This window comes from Sebastes fasciatus, chromosome 5, assembly GCF_043250625.1.
Source record: "Sebastes fasciatus isolate fSebFas1 chromosome 5, fSebFas1.pri, whole genome shotgun sequence".
NCBI lineage: Eukaryota > Metazoa > Chordata > Actinopteri > Perciformes > Sebastidae > Sebastes > Sebastes fasciatus.
The window spans coordinates 5,027,154-5,044,521 of record NC_133799.1 but is presented as its reverse complement, the minus strand read 5'-3'; the positions used below and the strand labels follow the sequence as shown (position 1 = coordinate 5,044,521).

Below are 17,368 nucleotides of genomic sequence, written 5' to 3'. Positions count from 1 at the left end.
AGCTTTTTGGCAGAAACAAAGGCGACATGAGGCGACGTATCGGTCGGCCCGTCGCTGCTAGTTCTTTGATGACGGTTTGGAAGAATTTCAATATGTTATTTCCATGGCCTAGTAAAGTTCAATCAACATTTGTGAACATGAGCTGCTCTCTCTCAAAGCCGTAGTCGTAAGCCAAGTCTCAAACTTGTGATGTCATAGGGTATAAAGTCTGGAGCTGCTTCGTAGTCAATGAATGGGAAACTGATTTTATGGACCCACAGAATGTTTGTTTTCTTTTATACTCAAATGAGCTTTATTCTATTGTAGTGTTTTCAGTTGTCAAACACAACTGTACTGTAACGGTATTGTTAGCTCTCAGACCTACAAATTACAACAATTACAGGCCATAAAAGCAAAGAAAGGAATGTTTTTGAACTCCATCCTCTCTCCATTCATCCCAACCAAGTAATCAACATGAGTCCAATCCACTAACGGTATTATCGTCTTCCCTCTGGCCTTTCCAGCCACACAAAGATTCTTTTGTCGACACCCAGCGTGCCTCCCCACCCCGTCTGACTCGTCCCCTGGTCCCAGAGATGTGCTTCAGCGTTGGTGCCGGCAACACCGAGCCTCCACCCACCAACTATCACATTGGAGAGGATGGAACCAGTCCTCTGCTCTGCTGTACATCTTGCCACATGCAGGCTCATGCCAGTAAGTATAAAACCCTCAAAACAGCAAGAAAGGATGCTGGCTGTATTTGAGTATGAACATTGGGACCAAATGTAATGTGTTCAGCCTGGTTTGCGTTGGAGTAATAACACCTGGGAGCAGCTGTAGCAGTTAAAAAGGCTTTCCCATGCATATCGAAATATTTTTTTTTGGATGAGCAGTACAAAAATAAACCTAAGCAGAACAGATGTGCTGTTAATGAAAAGTCAACACTCTTGTAGTTGCAGAAAGCTTTCTAGAAAAGACAATTTGATTACAGGTTTTACACTGAAGCGGCCTCAAGAAGTGTGAGTACAGTCACTGAGAGCAGCTTCAGGTTTTAAAGGCTGTTAGAAGTTGGTTGAAATCTGCATTTTCACATTTTGCTGTCAATTCTTTTTTAAATTTATTTATTAATCAATCAAATAAGTTTAAAAAATCTAACTATTAAGAGGATGGGTACCGCTGCAAACATACAATTAAACTACAATAGCAAGACTTTTGCTGAACAATATTTAGTGGATTTTAAAAATTAGGAAATGTTCTGTGCTTTCTGTTTATTGTTGTAGAAAAGTCATGTTTGATTCTGTTCAACTGGGAGACTCTCAGCTCCGGACACACTGCAGCGTTTGATTTATAACACTATGGGCTACAAGCCCATACACAGACTGACAAGCTCCACAGACAGACTCTACTGGGCAGTTCAACACTCTTTTTACTTTATTTTATCCCCGCACTCCTGAGAATAGTGTTGGAAAAATAGGAAGCACAGAAGATGAGACTCCACTACAGCAGTGCAACAATCTGTCTGCTCAGTCCCCCTGTTGCCGCGCTCAGCGAGGCTTCCTTGTTTAACTCTCCTCGACTCTGGTTAAACTAGCTAAGAGGCTGCTCAAGCAACGCAAAGACCTCTCTGAAGGCAGCACACCATAAACCACCCCGGCTCTTATTTACTCTGCTTTGCACGCTTAACCATTTTTCACAAAGAAAGTCTCCTTTTGAGGGAATATGGCTTCTGTCAAAGCAAAGCGTGAAAGGACAGGCAGCTTGTTAACTTTGTGTATGAGCCAAGGAGCTCTGGGATGTCTGTGCTTGGCTCTACTTCTCATTGCCAAATGGTAACATCACTTATTTAACCTTAACAAAAAAAATAATAATGAATAAAAGCGTTTTTTTAAATGTCTGTGCATGTGGATGTCAGGCAGCACATGCAATCCGATGAGTTACAGTATGGACATGTGCACATGTGCTCAGTCAGTAACACCAAACCTCCTGGATTCTTATTAGCCCTAAAGCTGGAGTGCACCTTCAAAAAGGCTAGTTCATTAATGATCCAGACTGGATAAGCTGAATTCAGCTGGGCAAGCAGCGCTGCTATTGATAAGAGGACATGAAGCAGAAAGAACTCCTGTCAAAAACACAAGCTCTGTGCTCCATTTCTTTGCTCCTCATTGTTTTGGAGTGGACATTCAACTAAAAATCATTCAGACCTGTCTAGGTGTGACATAAACGTACAAGCTGTTTGATTTAGAAGCTCAAATTGTAGATGGTGACGAGAAGATTGTGCAAGTTAGGTGTTAGCAAAATGGTTAACGAGCAGGTTTGGTGTCAAGTGCATCGCAATTATAAAAAAACGGAGGCATTCAATAAATATTAATGGTAGAGCTTGGCTCAAATTGCCATGGAGGCCATCCTTAATGAAAATGAATTCATCTAGAAGGTGCTTTGGAAACTTTATATGCAAAATGTTATAGTAAAGGTATGTGAAGCTATTAATCTCTCCTCTCTTATAGGTTGTTACGGTGTGAAGCCAGAATCTGTCAGTGAACCCTGGATGTGCTCCAGGTGTGCAACAAGAGCCTGGACTGTGGTGAGTAGCAACACTACCTAATACAAAACAAAAAAAACACAAGTCTAGAAAAACAGTCTGATCTTCTCCAGGACTTCCAAGTATCAAACACTCAGAGTTGACTGGATCTGCAGCCTCTATTTCTTCATGTTTTCTACTAAAATCTGCTGTTCTAAAGATTGTTATTGGTTGGTAGGTAGGTAGGTAGGTAGATGGATGGATAGTAGATTATGTACCCCAGCAGCTATTGCAAAACCAAGCCAAGGTATTGCCTAGAAAAAGACTGAATTGGCCAAGGTATGGAGCCCAGAAGATCTGTATTTCCATCACTGCCTAAACTTTATTCTCATTTGCTTTCTGTTTTTCAGGAGTGTTGTCTCTGTAACTTGCGGGGAGGAGCTTTGAAGACGACCACAGACAACCGGTTAGTAGCATATGCTCGGGTTTTATTGTGGTCATTTTTCCACGTGTGCAAAACCTCTTCAGACATTTTAAAACGTCATTCCCCAGTAAACAATTAAACATTATAAATATAATTTAAATTTTATTGACTTTTCATTCCCTGAGGATTTCTGATTTCTGCTTCAAAATAGTCTATATGTAGGTTACATTGGTATCTCTCTCTGTAACCAGGTGGGTCCATGTCATCTGTGCCATCGCTGTACCTGAAGCTCGCTTCGTCAACGCCATCGAGAGGGAGCCGGTGGACGTCAGTGCCGTTCCAGAAACACGCAAGAATCTGGTAAGTTCAGGCAGAGACAAAGCAAAGTTTATTCATCTCTAATGGTATAGTGTGATGTCAGACAGGTAGGGATTTAAACCAAAGCAAGACCATCTTTACAGTCACAATCTTCATCCTCCTCTCTTTGAAGAAACTAACTTACTCACTGCCGCCGTTTAATTTCTTTTGTCTTGTCTCAGCATTATGGAATTCTCTCTTCCTCCCTGATCTCTTTTCCTCAATCCGACAGCCTTTCCCCACATTTTTCCCCCACTGCTTCTGTATCTGTCACCCTCTCCGTTACCCCCCCTCCTTCCCTGGTGGATGGATAGATCGTGTTTTTGCAAGCTGTGGAGGACATGGGGTAAAACATATGTGCTGAGGGGAATGGCTGAATAATCAGCTGTCATTTCTCACTGCGCCAAATGAACTGCATCGATCCCGTGGGTGGGAGGCAATTTCCCCATTGCTGCCGCGTCTTTGAACACAACTCTTCTTCTCCCCTCCCTCCCTTCTTTCTCTCCATCCCTCCTTCCCAGTCTCATGATCCCACTTCACAGTCAACGGCAGTGCTTGCTGGTGCATTATAACAAATCTACAAATAATGTCTTCTCTCTCCCTCCCCTTCTCTCTGAATAATCTATCAAAGACAAGCTGGGTGACATTTGCATCCGAGTGCTGTCAAAGCAGGTTTCCTCCTCCGTCTCTTCTTAAAAGGCCATGAGAAGAAGCTCCGCGGTCTAATGATTCGGATGACTGGGCTGATCAAATGTGAACACGCACCCTTGGAAACCAGTTAATATTGCACCGTGTTCAGCAATCTGTGTTTTCCCTCCATCTTTGAACATTTGGTTTTCAGGGACGGAGAGATTTCACACGAGCTGCTATCGTCTTAGTTGTTTCAGAATATCTCCGCCACAGTAACACTGTGCATTCCTCAAAAATGTACCTTTCCCAAAGGTAGTGTTGCATCTCGCACCTAGAGGCAATGCGATTTCTGTTCTTGTAAGAAAACAGCCTCAAGCTGGGAAAAGCAAGCGGCTTAAATAAATCATCATACGATCTTTAAAACTGTTTTCCAACTACCATTCCACGCCAGTTCTCCTGTTACATGCAACAAAGCACAAACCAAAACAATGACAAGGATTTTATCAGTTATTATTAGCTACTGTTATAATTTTGGAGTTTGCATTTTACTTCAGAGATTTAGTGTGCAGTGGTGTGCAATGTTCTTTATGCTACGAGAGGACAGGGCCAAAATCAGACATTTTAAAATGCTATAGATGGAGGCTTAAATTTAGAGCTGCTTTTACTGCAGGTTATAACTCAGTAGCCAAAAACTGTTTAAACTGGTGGCGAGGAGATTCGCTTAGCTTCTCACTGCCCACATGACGCCAACCCCGCTGCAGCTGGGTGGAGGACTGGCTGAATAATCCAGGAGCCAGGCGTTGACACCAGCCACACCCGTTAACGGCAGCTCTCCTCGATGATCTGTGCACTTGGAAAGGTGCTAGGATGATGTTCAGAGCTTACAAAGCCTCTAGGATTGGTTAGTAGTCATTGGCTAGGAAAACCCTTTGCAGAAAACTCTTCTTTATGATGTTACGCACGCTGTACCTTAAGGACCACAGTTCTTAAGAAGTAATGATTCCAATGTCCACAGTTTGTGCTTTAATTGCAAATCATATTTTGATTGTAGGATTAGGCAGAGCAAAAGCAGCTGTGTGGCCGTTGCAGTGTTCCTCTTTTACTGCCGGATTGGAATCTCTTAAGAAAAGTGTGATTTTGTCCAAAATCAACACCAGCCTCGAAGCTGGCTTCCAACCTGTGTTGGCAGCTCAAGCTGAGGATTCCTGACATTTGAATCTGATCTCCAGTTGGTGGTGTAATAGGCAAATCCTCAGATGTCTGTGCGCAACTTCTTGTCAAAGGGTGTGCGGCTCCTTTGTGCACACACTCTCTTCTTTCCCCTCTCTCCTCCTTATACAATGGTCATTTTAACATCATTACTCAACTCATTCTCGAGACCTGTCTAGGCCGTTTAGTCACTTCTTCTTTCAGCCATCAGTGATCCTCTTTATGATTTAGCTCCCCTGTGTCACAAGACTACAGGTCCAGAGTTTTAGTTTTTCCCTCCTCAACCTCCTACATATTACCATAACACACTAATGAATCACTTTTTAATTCTATAGATTACAAAAACAAAATAACAAATCACTTTGACTTCTGTAGTCTATGCACTCCCTTTTAGATATGCCACTATAGTAACACAGTGCCACCTATGTCGTCATTTCACATCCCAACGGTCCTTTATCTCGACCATAAGTCATTCTTGTTACTTCATATTCCTAAGACCTGATCTTGGTTACATGCACATTTATGTTAATCGCAACTACTTAAATGATCATGTATCATTCCTACTCCAATAAGGAGTACATCTTAACACTTTCCTGCTAACATTAATCAAGTCATACTGATTAGGGATTACGTACTCTGTCACAGGAGTCCATTTGTTATTCATCTGCGTTGGAACGGCCTAGCTCGATATGCGGATAAGGCTGAGAGAATGCTCGAAAGCGTGCTCTGGTTGTCTCCCGACGGTCTCGACGCTGCCTAGAACCTTCTGTTTGGGCTCGAGGCTGCTCACTCCAGGGTCGAGGGTTTACATATTGAGGACGAGGGATTTCATAATTACTTGACAGTGTGCAAGAAAAGTTTTTCGAGAGGATTAAAGTAAAGACTAGAATTACCGCCTCATGGTTGTGTGCCTCCGTCAATCAGTCAAGTTTCCAGTTTACATCCATGTCTGTCCAAAATGTCATCACTTCATCATTTTATCCTATAAGACATTTGTGTGAAATTGCCATAATTAACATATGAATTCTTGAGTTATGGCCAAAAACGTGTTTTATGAGGTCACAGTGACCTTGACCTTTCACCACCAAATAGTTCATCCTGGAGTCCAAGTGGATGTTTGTGTCAAATTTGAGGAAATTCCCTCAAGGCGTTCCTGAGATAGAATTTCACGAGAATGGATATGGACGGACGGACGGACAACCCGACTCACAGGTGCAGAGGACAAACACGGATCACCATTGGTGTAGCTTTTCCTCGTTGGAGAGCGCTGAAAGAAAAGGAGGGAATAACAGCAGACAGGGATGTCGTGTTACTGCTTTTTTGACAGATTAGTATTCATAAAATGCCATGAAAGTGCAGTGCCATTCAAAACGCGCCCTTATTTGCACCGGAAGACTTCAGATTTGGTGAGCTCACCTGCAGCCATATGTCATAAGCGCGCATCAACAGCGTTTGTTTAATTACTCTCACTGCCAGAGGGGGGAGACAAAAGTTCCGCACTGCAGGTTTAATAAAGAATTAAAACGTTTTATTGATCGACCATGTGCTGCAGCTGCTCGCCGTGCGATTTGTCAAACTGAGGAGGGTGAAGAAGGAAGGATGAGAGAGAGTGAGGGATTGGGGAGATAAAGTGTGCGATGATAGATAATCACAGAAAACCAGCTACACAGAAAGATACCAGTCACATAAGATGAGGCAGCTGTCAAAGCGGGTTGGGGTAATAGGTCTGTATGTTAGATCGAAGCATGTTGTCATGAGTTAAACACATATAATTCCACTTTTCTCGTATCAATTTTATTTCCTGGCAGGTGATTTCTTAATAGATAAATGTTTTCATTAGGCTTTTTGAAGGGAGATAATGTTTCTGAAACACACCCACCCTGGTGTATTGAGAAGATAACTCGGTTTGACAGGCCAAATGATTCCTTCACATGCTGTTATTCTCTTTCCTTGGTGCATACCGGCTTTCCATCCATCTCTCTTGTTCTCTCCATTTTAACCGAATCGAGGGAGCAAATGAGGGATGGGGAAGGAAAATGTAAAGACAAACGTGGCTAGACACGGAGGGTTGAAGAATTCAGAGTGAATTGAAGATGATGAATGGATGTTGTAGGGTTGTGTGCGCAGGGTGGCACGTCAAAGTGTCTCAGTGGAGACGAGGCCAGTTTCCCGGCCAAAGGCAAAGATTTGGTTGGCTGGTGGTAATTTCACACTCAGGATGTGGGGATGGAATGAAGGGGATTTGTAAAAGAAAGTGCTCCAAGGGGGAATAGCAAATTCCTTGTTTGATTGTGCAAGTGTCGGAGTTGAACAAGTGATGCAAGACGAAAAGGATGCAGGGGAAAATAGAAAGATGGAAAAAAAACTGTTTTGAATGTCATAGTGGCGGTTCAGTTATTAACAAGTTGTTCTTTAAGAAAGTGTTGACATTTTCAGTGGAGGCTGGACAAGAATCTCACCACACTGATGACTGCACAAGCATGTGTTCTGTGCAAAGCTGAAAACATCCATTATATTTTTAATGAGTAGAAACCTGTTAGAGTACCAGACAGAATCAAAGATGTGACAGAGGAGAAAATGGCTACACTCCTGATTCCTCCACCACCGTTTCAGAAGATGCGCTGCAATTTGAATATGTGCCTGAGTGGAAGAGTGACATGTTTTTTTGTGGGTAAATTGTAGAAAAGGTCAGGTACTAAACTTTCTTTAGATAATATCCAGCGATTGTTAAACAATGTGATGCTCATTCTGTGCAGATGTTGGCAATTCCTCATTGCTTTTTACCTTTTCTAAGCCTCTCATGGTTCTTATTAGGGCTTGGCGATTTGGAGAAAATCAAATATCACTGTTTTTTAGGATATTACTACTGACATTCCTGTAATATTACGTCACAACGTCTGCTGTATTAGCCATGTGTTTACTACGTGTTTATTTGCATATAGAGCGGGGAAGTGAGATCCGATCGTAAGTGGTCACTGGAGACACATTCTAATGCCAGGTGTGAACAGACGTACTTAAAGCTGTCCTCTTGTGATCCGATCACTCAGGATGTATGTTAATGCCAGGTCTGAACAGGGCCAAAGAAACCGGTAGTTGTTTATAATGTGCAACAATCTGAACCAGAGGAGCATAATACCATCCCTGTGATCCTTGAATGGCCATGAAAGAGAATGCAATAAAGACATTTGTGTCCAACCTGAATCACAAACCAAAGTCTTTGTTTTCTGTTTTTCCTTGTAGAAGTGTGTGTTCTGCCATGGCGAGACTACCAATCAGAACCGCGGCGCCTGCATCCAGTGCTCGTACGAGAACTGTGCCACCTCCTTCCACGTCACCTGCGCACAACTCGCCGGAGTAGTCATGACGCCGGCCGACTGGCCATATGTGGTGAACGTCACCTGCCAAAGGCATAAAAGGGCCCCTCAGAAGGTAAGTGCAAATCAAGAGAAAAAGTGAGCTGTTTAAGTGTGTTTTTTTTATTTATTAAAACCATTCAATATGTTCTTATGTGACAAGTACAGGCAATTTATTTCAGAAGAATTTATTGTTGAAATTCTCTTTATATTTGACAGCAATCAATAAATCAAATGTTCTGAACAATAAAGAAAGAAAAAATGGTGTCTCTCGATGTCACAGGACTGTAATAAGTCCGTCCAATCATTTCATTTGGCCCTCATGAAGTGATTGGATGGTCTACCTACCTGCCTGTCTGTGCACGATTAGGACAACAATGTGCTCCTCTCCCCAACGCTTTCTCCTGCACTTTAATGTGATTGTTTTGAATGTGAATACAACTTGGTGTAAAGACACATAGCTGTTTTTGATTGTGCTAGCTCAAGAAAACTTTACCGTTCATGGAGTAATTTTATAACATAATAAAAAGCAACATTGTAGAGAGTCACTGGTTTGACTTGATACACCATTCTTCAACTTTGTGAGACGGATAACAAGCATCTGACTGTCGTAGGGCTGCAACTAACGATTATTTTCATTGTCAATAAAGCTGTTGATTATTTTTCCGATTAATCGATTAGTTGTTTGCCTATAAAATGTCAGAAAATGGTGAAAAATGTCGATCAGTGTTTCCCAAAGCCCAAGATGACGTCCTCAAATCTCTTGTGTTGTCCACAACTCAAAGATATTCAATTTACTGTCATAGAGGAGTAAAGAAACCAGAACATATTCACATTTAAGAAGCTTGAATCAGAGAATTTATTTATTTATTTTCTTAAAAAATTACTCAAACCGATTAATTGATTATCAAAATAGGTGGTGATTAATTTAATTGTTGCAGCTCTAGACTTTAAAAATCCTTGAGAACACAAAGAAGCACAGAAAAGTTCCCTTCACAGAGTACATGTTTTGAATGTATTTTAGAGCCACTCCTCTCATGAATGTGTATTATTTTACAACTGAATTCATATTAACACTCTTGTTTTGTGTTAATGCAAGCTTGAGTACCTCTTCTTATTTAGGTTTTAGTCATTTGGGTTTTGAACTTATCCAGACTGACTTCCAATGAATGAAAAGTTAACCTTTCAGTAATTATACTGATCTATACATTTTGAAGAGAGAGGACTATGATTGCAGTATGTGCCGGATGAGCACACAAACAGGTCTGATCCTCTCTTAACCTCAAACGATCTGTCTGTGTTTTTCTCCCTCCAGCCTCGGACAGCACCAAAAGGCCCGCCGAGTCTGAACCTGGGCCAGAGGGTGATCGGTCGCAACAGTGACGGCTGGTACTACCACTGCACCATCATCGGCATGGCAACGCAGACGTTCTACGAGGTCAACTTTGACGACGGCTCGTACTGTGACAACGTGCACCCAGAAAACATATTAGTGAGTGTTCTTGTTCTTAGTTAGACACCTACCCATGTACAATTTATAGAAATAACTTCAACACACATAATTAATTTTTTTTAATGCCAGGAGGAAATATCCTCGCAACAGTTATATAATTCATAGCTTGAGCGTGCAAATGAAGATATAAAGCCGTAATGTGAATTCAAATAACCTTTAATGACTCACTGCCACATGTTACACACATAACTGTAATAACATGTTCACTTGTAAAGAGGGGGAACTAAAAAGTATGAAAGAACTATATCAAGTAACATAATATTGTAAAATAACAAAACTTTAAAATGGGTTGACTTGTGTAAAAGTGGGACGTCTTCATTGAACAACAGGGAAATCCTGTCAAACGTTTTACAAAATGTTCTTTATTCTGTATAATGAATCTGTTTGTTAGCTGCCTCAGGTCAATTTCTTGTAATATTCTTGGTAAATCAGGGGTTCATCAGCAGTTTAAAAGACAAGTGTTTAGTAAAATGACACATGGAGATCTCTTAATTGTAATTTTTCTTCTCTCCGTCCCCTCCACATACTCTATTCCTCTCCATCTTCTTCTTTGTCTACATCCTGTTTCTCTTCCTCCTTCAGAGTCACGACTGCCTGCGTACCGGTCCTCCTGAGGTGGGGGAGTTGATTGTGGTCAGCACGCCCGAGGGTCAGGTCGTCAACGCTTCCTTTGTCAGACAGCACACCCATAAGTTCTACCAGGTGAGGAAAATCACAACTGTTATATATTAGCCTCGCTCTTCGACAGTCAAACCTGCTAAAATACGTGATCAAAGCTCTCCAGTCAGTTAGAGGTTAGAGAATCAGATTTGTTGCTGGAAAGTCCATCCATCCATCTTCAACCGCTTATCCGGGATCGGGTCGCGGGGGCAACAGCTCCAGCAGGGGACCCCAAACTTCCCTTTCTGGAAAGTCACCATTTAATAAATAAAAATACATCACAGTTTAGATTTGTGAATAACACAATCGATGGGTAAATGCATGTTTAAAAAACGTGATAGAAAACAATCACATTCCTGAGAAACTGCTGTTCAAAAGTCTTCAAGCAATGTTTGTAATTCTCAGCAACAATGTGTGTAAATGTTTGAACCTTTCCAAGTAAAATCCAACTATAAAAAACATTCTAAATATTAGGGCTGAAGGAGGAAAAACTGGCATGGCCATTTTCAAAGGGGTCCCTTGACCTCTGACCTCAAGATATGTGACTGAAAATGGGTTCTATGGGTACCCACGAGTCTCCCCTTTACAGACATGCCCACTTTATGATAATCACATGAAGTTTGGGGCAAGTTAAAGTCAAGTCAGCACACTGACACACTGACAGCAGGGCTTGAGTTTGCAATGTTATGATTTGCGCATATATTTTTATACTAAATGCAGTACCTCTGAGGGTTTCTGGACAATATTTGTTGTTGTTTTGTGTTGGTAATTAATTTCCAATAATAAATGTATGAATACATTTGCATAAAGCAGCATATTTGCCCACTCCCATGTTGATAAGATAATTAAATACTTGACAAATCTCTCTTCAAGGTACATTTTGAACAGATAAAATAACGTGTGATTAATTTGCGATAAATCACGATTAAATATTTGAATCAATTGACAGCCCTACTAAATACAGTTTTACTAAAATGCGGTGCAGGACAAGCTGTTAAGCGAGTACTCTGTGAGCAACGGCATCAATTACATTTTTTCATCTGGTGCTCTTCTGCAGAGTGACTTGAAGTGATTGAACCTGTGAACTTTTGGTAACAGAGTGCTCCGTCTAATTTCTTTGCCACCCTCTGGTTTGGTTCCAGTACGCGTGAAAAGCTCGGCTGCCCTCGTAGATTATGGCGAAGCATTTTGATACAGTGTGACATTAAAACATAAAGTGGGATTTGGCATCACTGATGCATGCTGGGGAATTTATGGGGAAAATATGCAGAGTGCTTACAGAGTGGAAAATGCAGAATTGAAAAAGATGATTCTAGGACCGGTGTCAGGGGAGGCCATCTTGAAAGTCACTTACATACATAGAAGCAGGAATGCATTAGCAGACGAGGTTAAGTGAGGTTGTTAATCTTAGAGTTTTCCATGACGCTGGTTTTGTGAGCACATCTGTAAGTGTTTTTCTGACACACTCAGAGAACAGGGAGTAGTAGATGGTGTTTATGGAGGCTGCTTATAACCCAAACTACAAACTCAAAAACAAAATCCGTCGCTGAACAAGCTATTGAACTCTGTCTTACTCATGCAGTCTCTCTCTCTGCGTAAAAACATCAATTAAATACTTTGATGTGTAAAATACTGGACCATCTGTCCAGTGTTTATTTGCATTCAGTATACAGGTGAGCTCAGAAGGACACGTTTTCTTTTTTGTTCTTGCTTCCTCAGACAGCATATCTGTTAATGCACCACAAACCCATTTCTTGTTCCTCTTCAGAAAGTAAATCAGTGTTGTATCTTTCTCCGCTGCCCTCATGTCCCTGAGTAGTACTGAGAGTCCTGTTAGAGACCAGGAGCCCTGTTACAATGCATTAAAAACAAGTCTCCAGCTGGTCACTGTGTCAGTGCCACAACCCTGACCTTTTTTTTAACATTTAAAACGCTTAGCTGATGCTCTTGTCCAGTCAGTAAGCAGCTTCAGGGTTCAGTGCCGCGGTCAAGGGCATTTTGATGGTTGTTGATGGAACCATTTGTATGGCTGAGATCCCATCTGTGACTTTCTGGGCACAAGTTTGTATTTTTGCTCACCTTTTTCTTCACTACCGACGGATGTGCCTTCTTCTGCTATGTGAACAATGGAGATCCCCCAGACTGTGGAATGCTCTGCCTATTGAAATCAGACACGCCACATCAGTAGCATCATTTAAATCCCTTCTTTAAACTTTTCCTTTATAGGAATGTTGATGATTAAAATGTTGCTGGGTTTTATCAACCCTCCCTGGCCATGTTATATATATTTTTTTACTTAATTTTATCCTCTGGTATTTTTGTTTTTTATGATCCCTCTGTTGTTTGTATTTTATTCTATTGTTGTTGTATTGCTTTTTTTTCCTGGAAAGCACTTTGTAACCTTGTTTAATGGTGCTATTGATAACATTCAGCCACTAGATGTCGTATTCCCCCCACCCCCACGTTCCTTTGTTTTTACTTCACAACAAGTCGTTGCCAGGCACTTACCGTCAATCTCAGGCATTTATCCGTTTTTTCCACACTATCGACCGATCGTCGTTATACTATTGGCTCACAAGCCTTGTTAGAAGTGGGAACCAAACGTTCGATATCTTCCACAGAGATAAATAAAATGTTCATTTTGGACCCGCCAAAAACTTTTAAACTGATTCATTCACAGCCATAATAATTTTTTTTTAGGAAAAGCCATACTTTTATTTGGTACCTTTCTAAAGGCTCTGTGGATGTATTATTTAAAAAAAAAAGTTTGTCTACATAAAAATGTTATCAATAAGAACTTTTAGAGCTATATAAATGAAGTTTATTATTGTCGTTGTTATTAGTCACGTTGAGTGTATTTGGATATTATATTTTTACTCTTCTCCATGTGGGCCCAACTGTGCTCTCTACTCTCGGGAGACAAACCCGATGGAAATGTTAGTTTCTTAATCCAATGTTTTGTTATCTGCCCAGGTGGAGTTCCAGGACCAGAGTCAGCTGATACTAAAACACTCAGAGATCCATCAGCTGGACCAGGAACTGCCAAAGAGGGTCAGAGCCAGACTGGTGAGTACTCTGCTTTCTTCTGTGCTCACACACCATACATGTTATAATAATAATATACAAGAAGACGACATTTAGTTTGGCAGATATTTGGCTTGGTTGACAGTGGATTTTAGAATTGGTTGCAGATTTAAACAATAAGAAAGGGCAGGTCAACAGTAGCTGGTATTGTTCAATAAGATGACACTAAAGTAGTTGTAGATAAACCAACTATTTATTCAAGAGAACAACCAACGCTTTGCAGCCCACAGAGGATAAAAGGCATGTTTGTCAGCCAAAATGTGTAGGTTGTTAGTTTTAATAAATATCTGTTTTATCTCTGGTAAGAAAGAAGTGCACTGATATATACTACTGAAATGCCAGCAAAGCTTTCCGAGAATATTTGTGTCAGAAGAAGGCTGAGTTGACTTTTAAAACCCAAATCAATTTTGAAGACACTTTGCACACAACTGATATTAACTCTTGCAAATTCATGCAATCTGACATAAATATGTATTATGCACATTTTTCAACCAAGTATCAATGCTTATTATTTCAGGCTTTCATTAGAGTTTCTTATCGACTATTTGTTGTCACAAAATGCAAATATTAATATTACTTAATAATATCAGATGTTTGTTTGTTTCAAAGACAAAAATTATAAAATACGGTTGCAATTAGAGATGCACCGATCGATCAACCACCGGTCTAAACCGGCTGGTTGTCAGCTGATTGGCCGTGACCGGTGACCGGCTGAACAGTCTCAAATATACGATTTTTTTGCTGGTTATGATTGTTGTGCGTTGCGCAGATAGCGGCACAGACGGTAACATCACAGCCACACACACATCACGTCATCTGTGTGGAATAGTGATGGCACGGGTCGGGCAGGTTCGGGTAAGCCTACTAGAAAATATCTTGGGTTTGGGTGGGCGGGTTAATAAATGACACAACCGTGTTCTGAGAATGCTAAGTTATTAATAACCAACATACAGAACTGAATTTATATTTTCCATGAAAGAAAAGTTACAAAATGTTTGCGTATGCTGTCAATTATAGTTCTTAGAAAGAAAGAAAATCGACAGGTCAGACTTTTAAAAAATCAGAAATCGTGACAATGATTATCGTCATTATCATATTTAGTTCAATGTATTTGAACAAAACAATTCTTTAGTCTATAAAATGTATACATCCTCTGATGAATTTACATCACGCGGACCGCAGCATGCTCACAGATGCAGAAGGTATAACTTTGGCTCAAGTCTGTACCTGTCTCTTTTCAGGCCATACCTGTACCACAGGGGGAGGTTTCGTCAGCAGATGAAGCCCAAGCAGCCAAACGGCGCTGCCTAACCTCAGGCTCAGCCCCGCCCGCTGAAACCCGCATGGAGACGACCCATAAACCGGCCTGCCCCCTAACTACAGCCCTGGTAGCAGCACCAGCAGCAGCACATCACAGTATTCATACACTGCCGACCTCACAACCTCTACCCCAGCCCATCACTACCCCTGCCTCAACCAATGGTATTCAGATGGACGCTGAGACCCCAATGGACACGAGCGTCACCCTCACCGACGCTCTAACAGAGTCGAGCCTGGCTTCGGACCCCACGCTGACTCCGCAGTCGACCCCTTTTTCAGTCGACGTTTCCTACATGGAGAGCCTCCTCCATTCACATTTCACTCAGGACAGTAGCCCCGGACCCATGTATTAAAAAACCAACTCCACTATATTATTACTCAGCCAGTGGAGGCTGAGCCAATAGGAAGTAAGCTAATGGAGAAGGATTTCGACTGAGTGCTGTATTAATGGACAAAAACATTTCCTCCACCGGCTCCAAGAGTTCAGGGCTGGAGCGAAAACGAAACACACAAGCACTCTTTTAATGCATGTTACTTTTCTATTTTTCAGTTAATGTATTTGCAGTGGTGCTTTGGCGTGCTCTGAAGCAGCAGCTGAAGAAAGCTTTTTTTATTTTTAAAATTATTATTATTATTATTATTATTATTTGTTGTTTTTTAGGCCTTTTGGGGGTTTTCCGTTTTTGGTCAGCTGCTGTGCTTTTCTCCTCCCATCTTAATATAAATACGTCTCTGGGTGTTTTCGACTCCATACCTCATTGCATTAATTCAGTAACAGCACACTCCCATTTTCTTTTGTACAGGAAGCTAATTACTACGACGGCCTCTAAGCATTGAGGCCCCCGGTGGACTTCACTTCTTCTTTTTTCTTTTTCAAAATCAAATAACCAGCAACAAAATATCTATTTTTCAATCCGGCCACTCGTGGCTTTGAAACCGTTTGGTGGAACTAAAGTGTCACATTGTCCATCTGCAGGATATTTTCAGTAATGTGTTTTATTGTCAAATTGCAAGAGTTAAACTGGGGGAATGGGGGTAAAAAATAATGTATTGTAGGGGGAACTCAGTATTTAAATGTCTTAGTCAAATATTGAAATAATTATTTGTAATAGAAGAAACATGTTGAATGCAAACACTAGTAGAATTGTCTGCAGGATGCATTGATTTTTTTGTGAAGATGTGTCACGGTAGTTAACAGATGAGACCTTTATGTATTGACATCGTTCAAACTGTCATTTGGCAGCTCCACTTTTCACACCCGAAACTGTCTCAGGGTTCCTACATGTGGAAAATTAATTTTGTTTTGTCATCCAAGTCTTCACGCAGTTAAGGAAGTATAGAACAGCCCGGAAAAATTCCTCAGTCGTAATTGGAACATGAATATCCGTTGCTTATGATGTCATTTTGCTCCTGTTAACAGATTGTCCATCATAATGAGTGCTATCTTTGTTCACGGTCACTTTTCTCCTATTAGCACATCAACTGGCCAAAACTATGAGGTAAATTTAAAGGATGAAAGTCTGGAAAATGTTTGATATTTGAAAAAAGGAAAATATGTATATGTAGGAACCCTAAAATCTGGAAATATGTTGTTCTCTTGGTTCTTCTTGGTTTAAATTGTATGTATAAGTCAATATTGTATATTAATAATATCTGTTTTTTCTATTACTGTATCCTTTCTATGTTAATTTTCTGAATTGAATTCACAAACTAGGCCGATTTAAAATAATGAGTTTATTTTTGACAGATTTTCACAGGCATATTACTCAGTTTGTACTGGCAAATACATCTTTCTTTTCCCAGATATGACCATTTTGTGCTTCAGAGGTGCTATAGAGACATTGAACTACTGATGGACTGAGTTTTCCAACACTGTCAACTTGTACATACCGCAGGCCTTGTGTATTGTGAATCAAATTTGTAAATGTCGCACATATACCTTTCTTTTTCATTTCTGTTTCTTCTGTCACCACAACTGAAATGTTGGGACACAGATGTGTTCATGTATCCAAATGATATCCATCAAGAAAATTTTATTTCATAGGGATTAAAGTGGGTTGCTAGTTGCCAGCTCTTCTGTGTTTTGTGTGTTCAGTAACTTTTTTTCGACATTCTATACTTTTACTTTTTTTCATAAAATGTTTCGACATACTATACTTTTACTTTTTTCCATGAAATTTTTCATCACACTATGATTTTTTTTTCATGGATTTTTCAACATTCTATACTTTTACTTTTTTTCATGAAATTTTTCGACATTCTATACTTTGACTTTTTTTCATGAAATTTTTCGACATTCTATACTTTGACTTTTTTTCATG

General features: G+C 40.5%; 1 protein-coding gene across 2 annotated transcripts in view; it reads left to right on the top strand.

Moving 5' to 3' along the window:
- The window catches only part of kdm4b (lysine (K)-specific demethylase 4B), a 58,685-nt gene extending 41,573 nt beyond the window's left edge, over positions 1-17,112 (top strand). For both annotated transcript variants that reach the window (XM_074634631.1, XM_074634630.1), the window contains exons 14-22: positions 504-693; positions 2,484-2,560; positions 2,908-2,963; positions 3,173-3,281; positions 8,358-8,546; positions 9,786-9,962; positions 10,566-10,685; positions 13,617-13,709; positions 14,969-17,112. In XM_074634631.1, the coding sequence (XP_074490732.1) occupies positions 504-693; positions 2,484-2,560; positions 2,908-2,963; positions 3,173-3,281; positions 8,358-8,546; positions 9,786-9,962; positions 10,566-10,685; positions 13,617-13,709; positions 14,969-15,400 (1,443 nt within the window). In that variant the 3' untranslated portion in view covers positions 15,401-17,112. The remainder of the gene's footprint in view (positions 1-503; positions 694-2,483; positions 2,561-2,907; positions 2,964-3,172; positions 3,282-8,357; positions 8,547-9,785; positions 9,963-10,565; positions 10,686-13,616; positions 13,710-14,968) is intronic.
- The last annotated feature ends 256 nt before the right edge of the window (positions 17,113-17,368 follow it).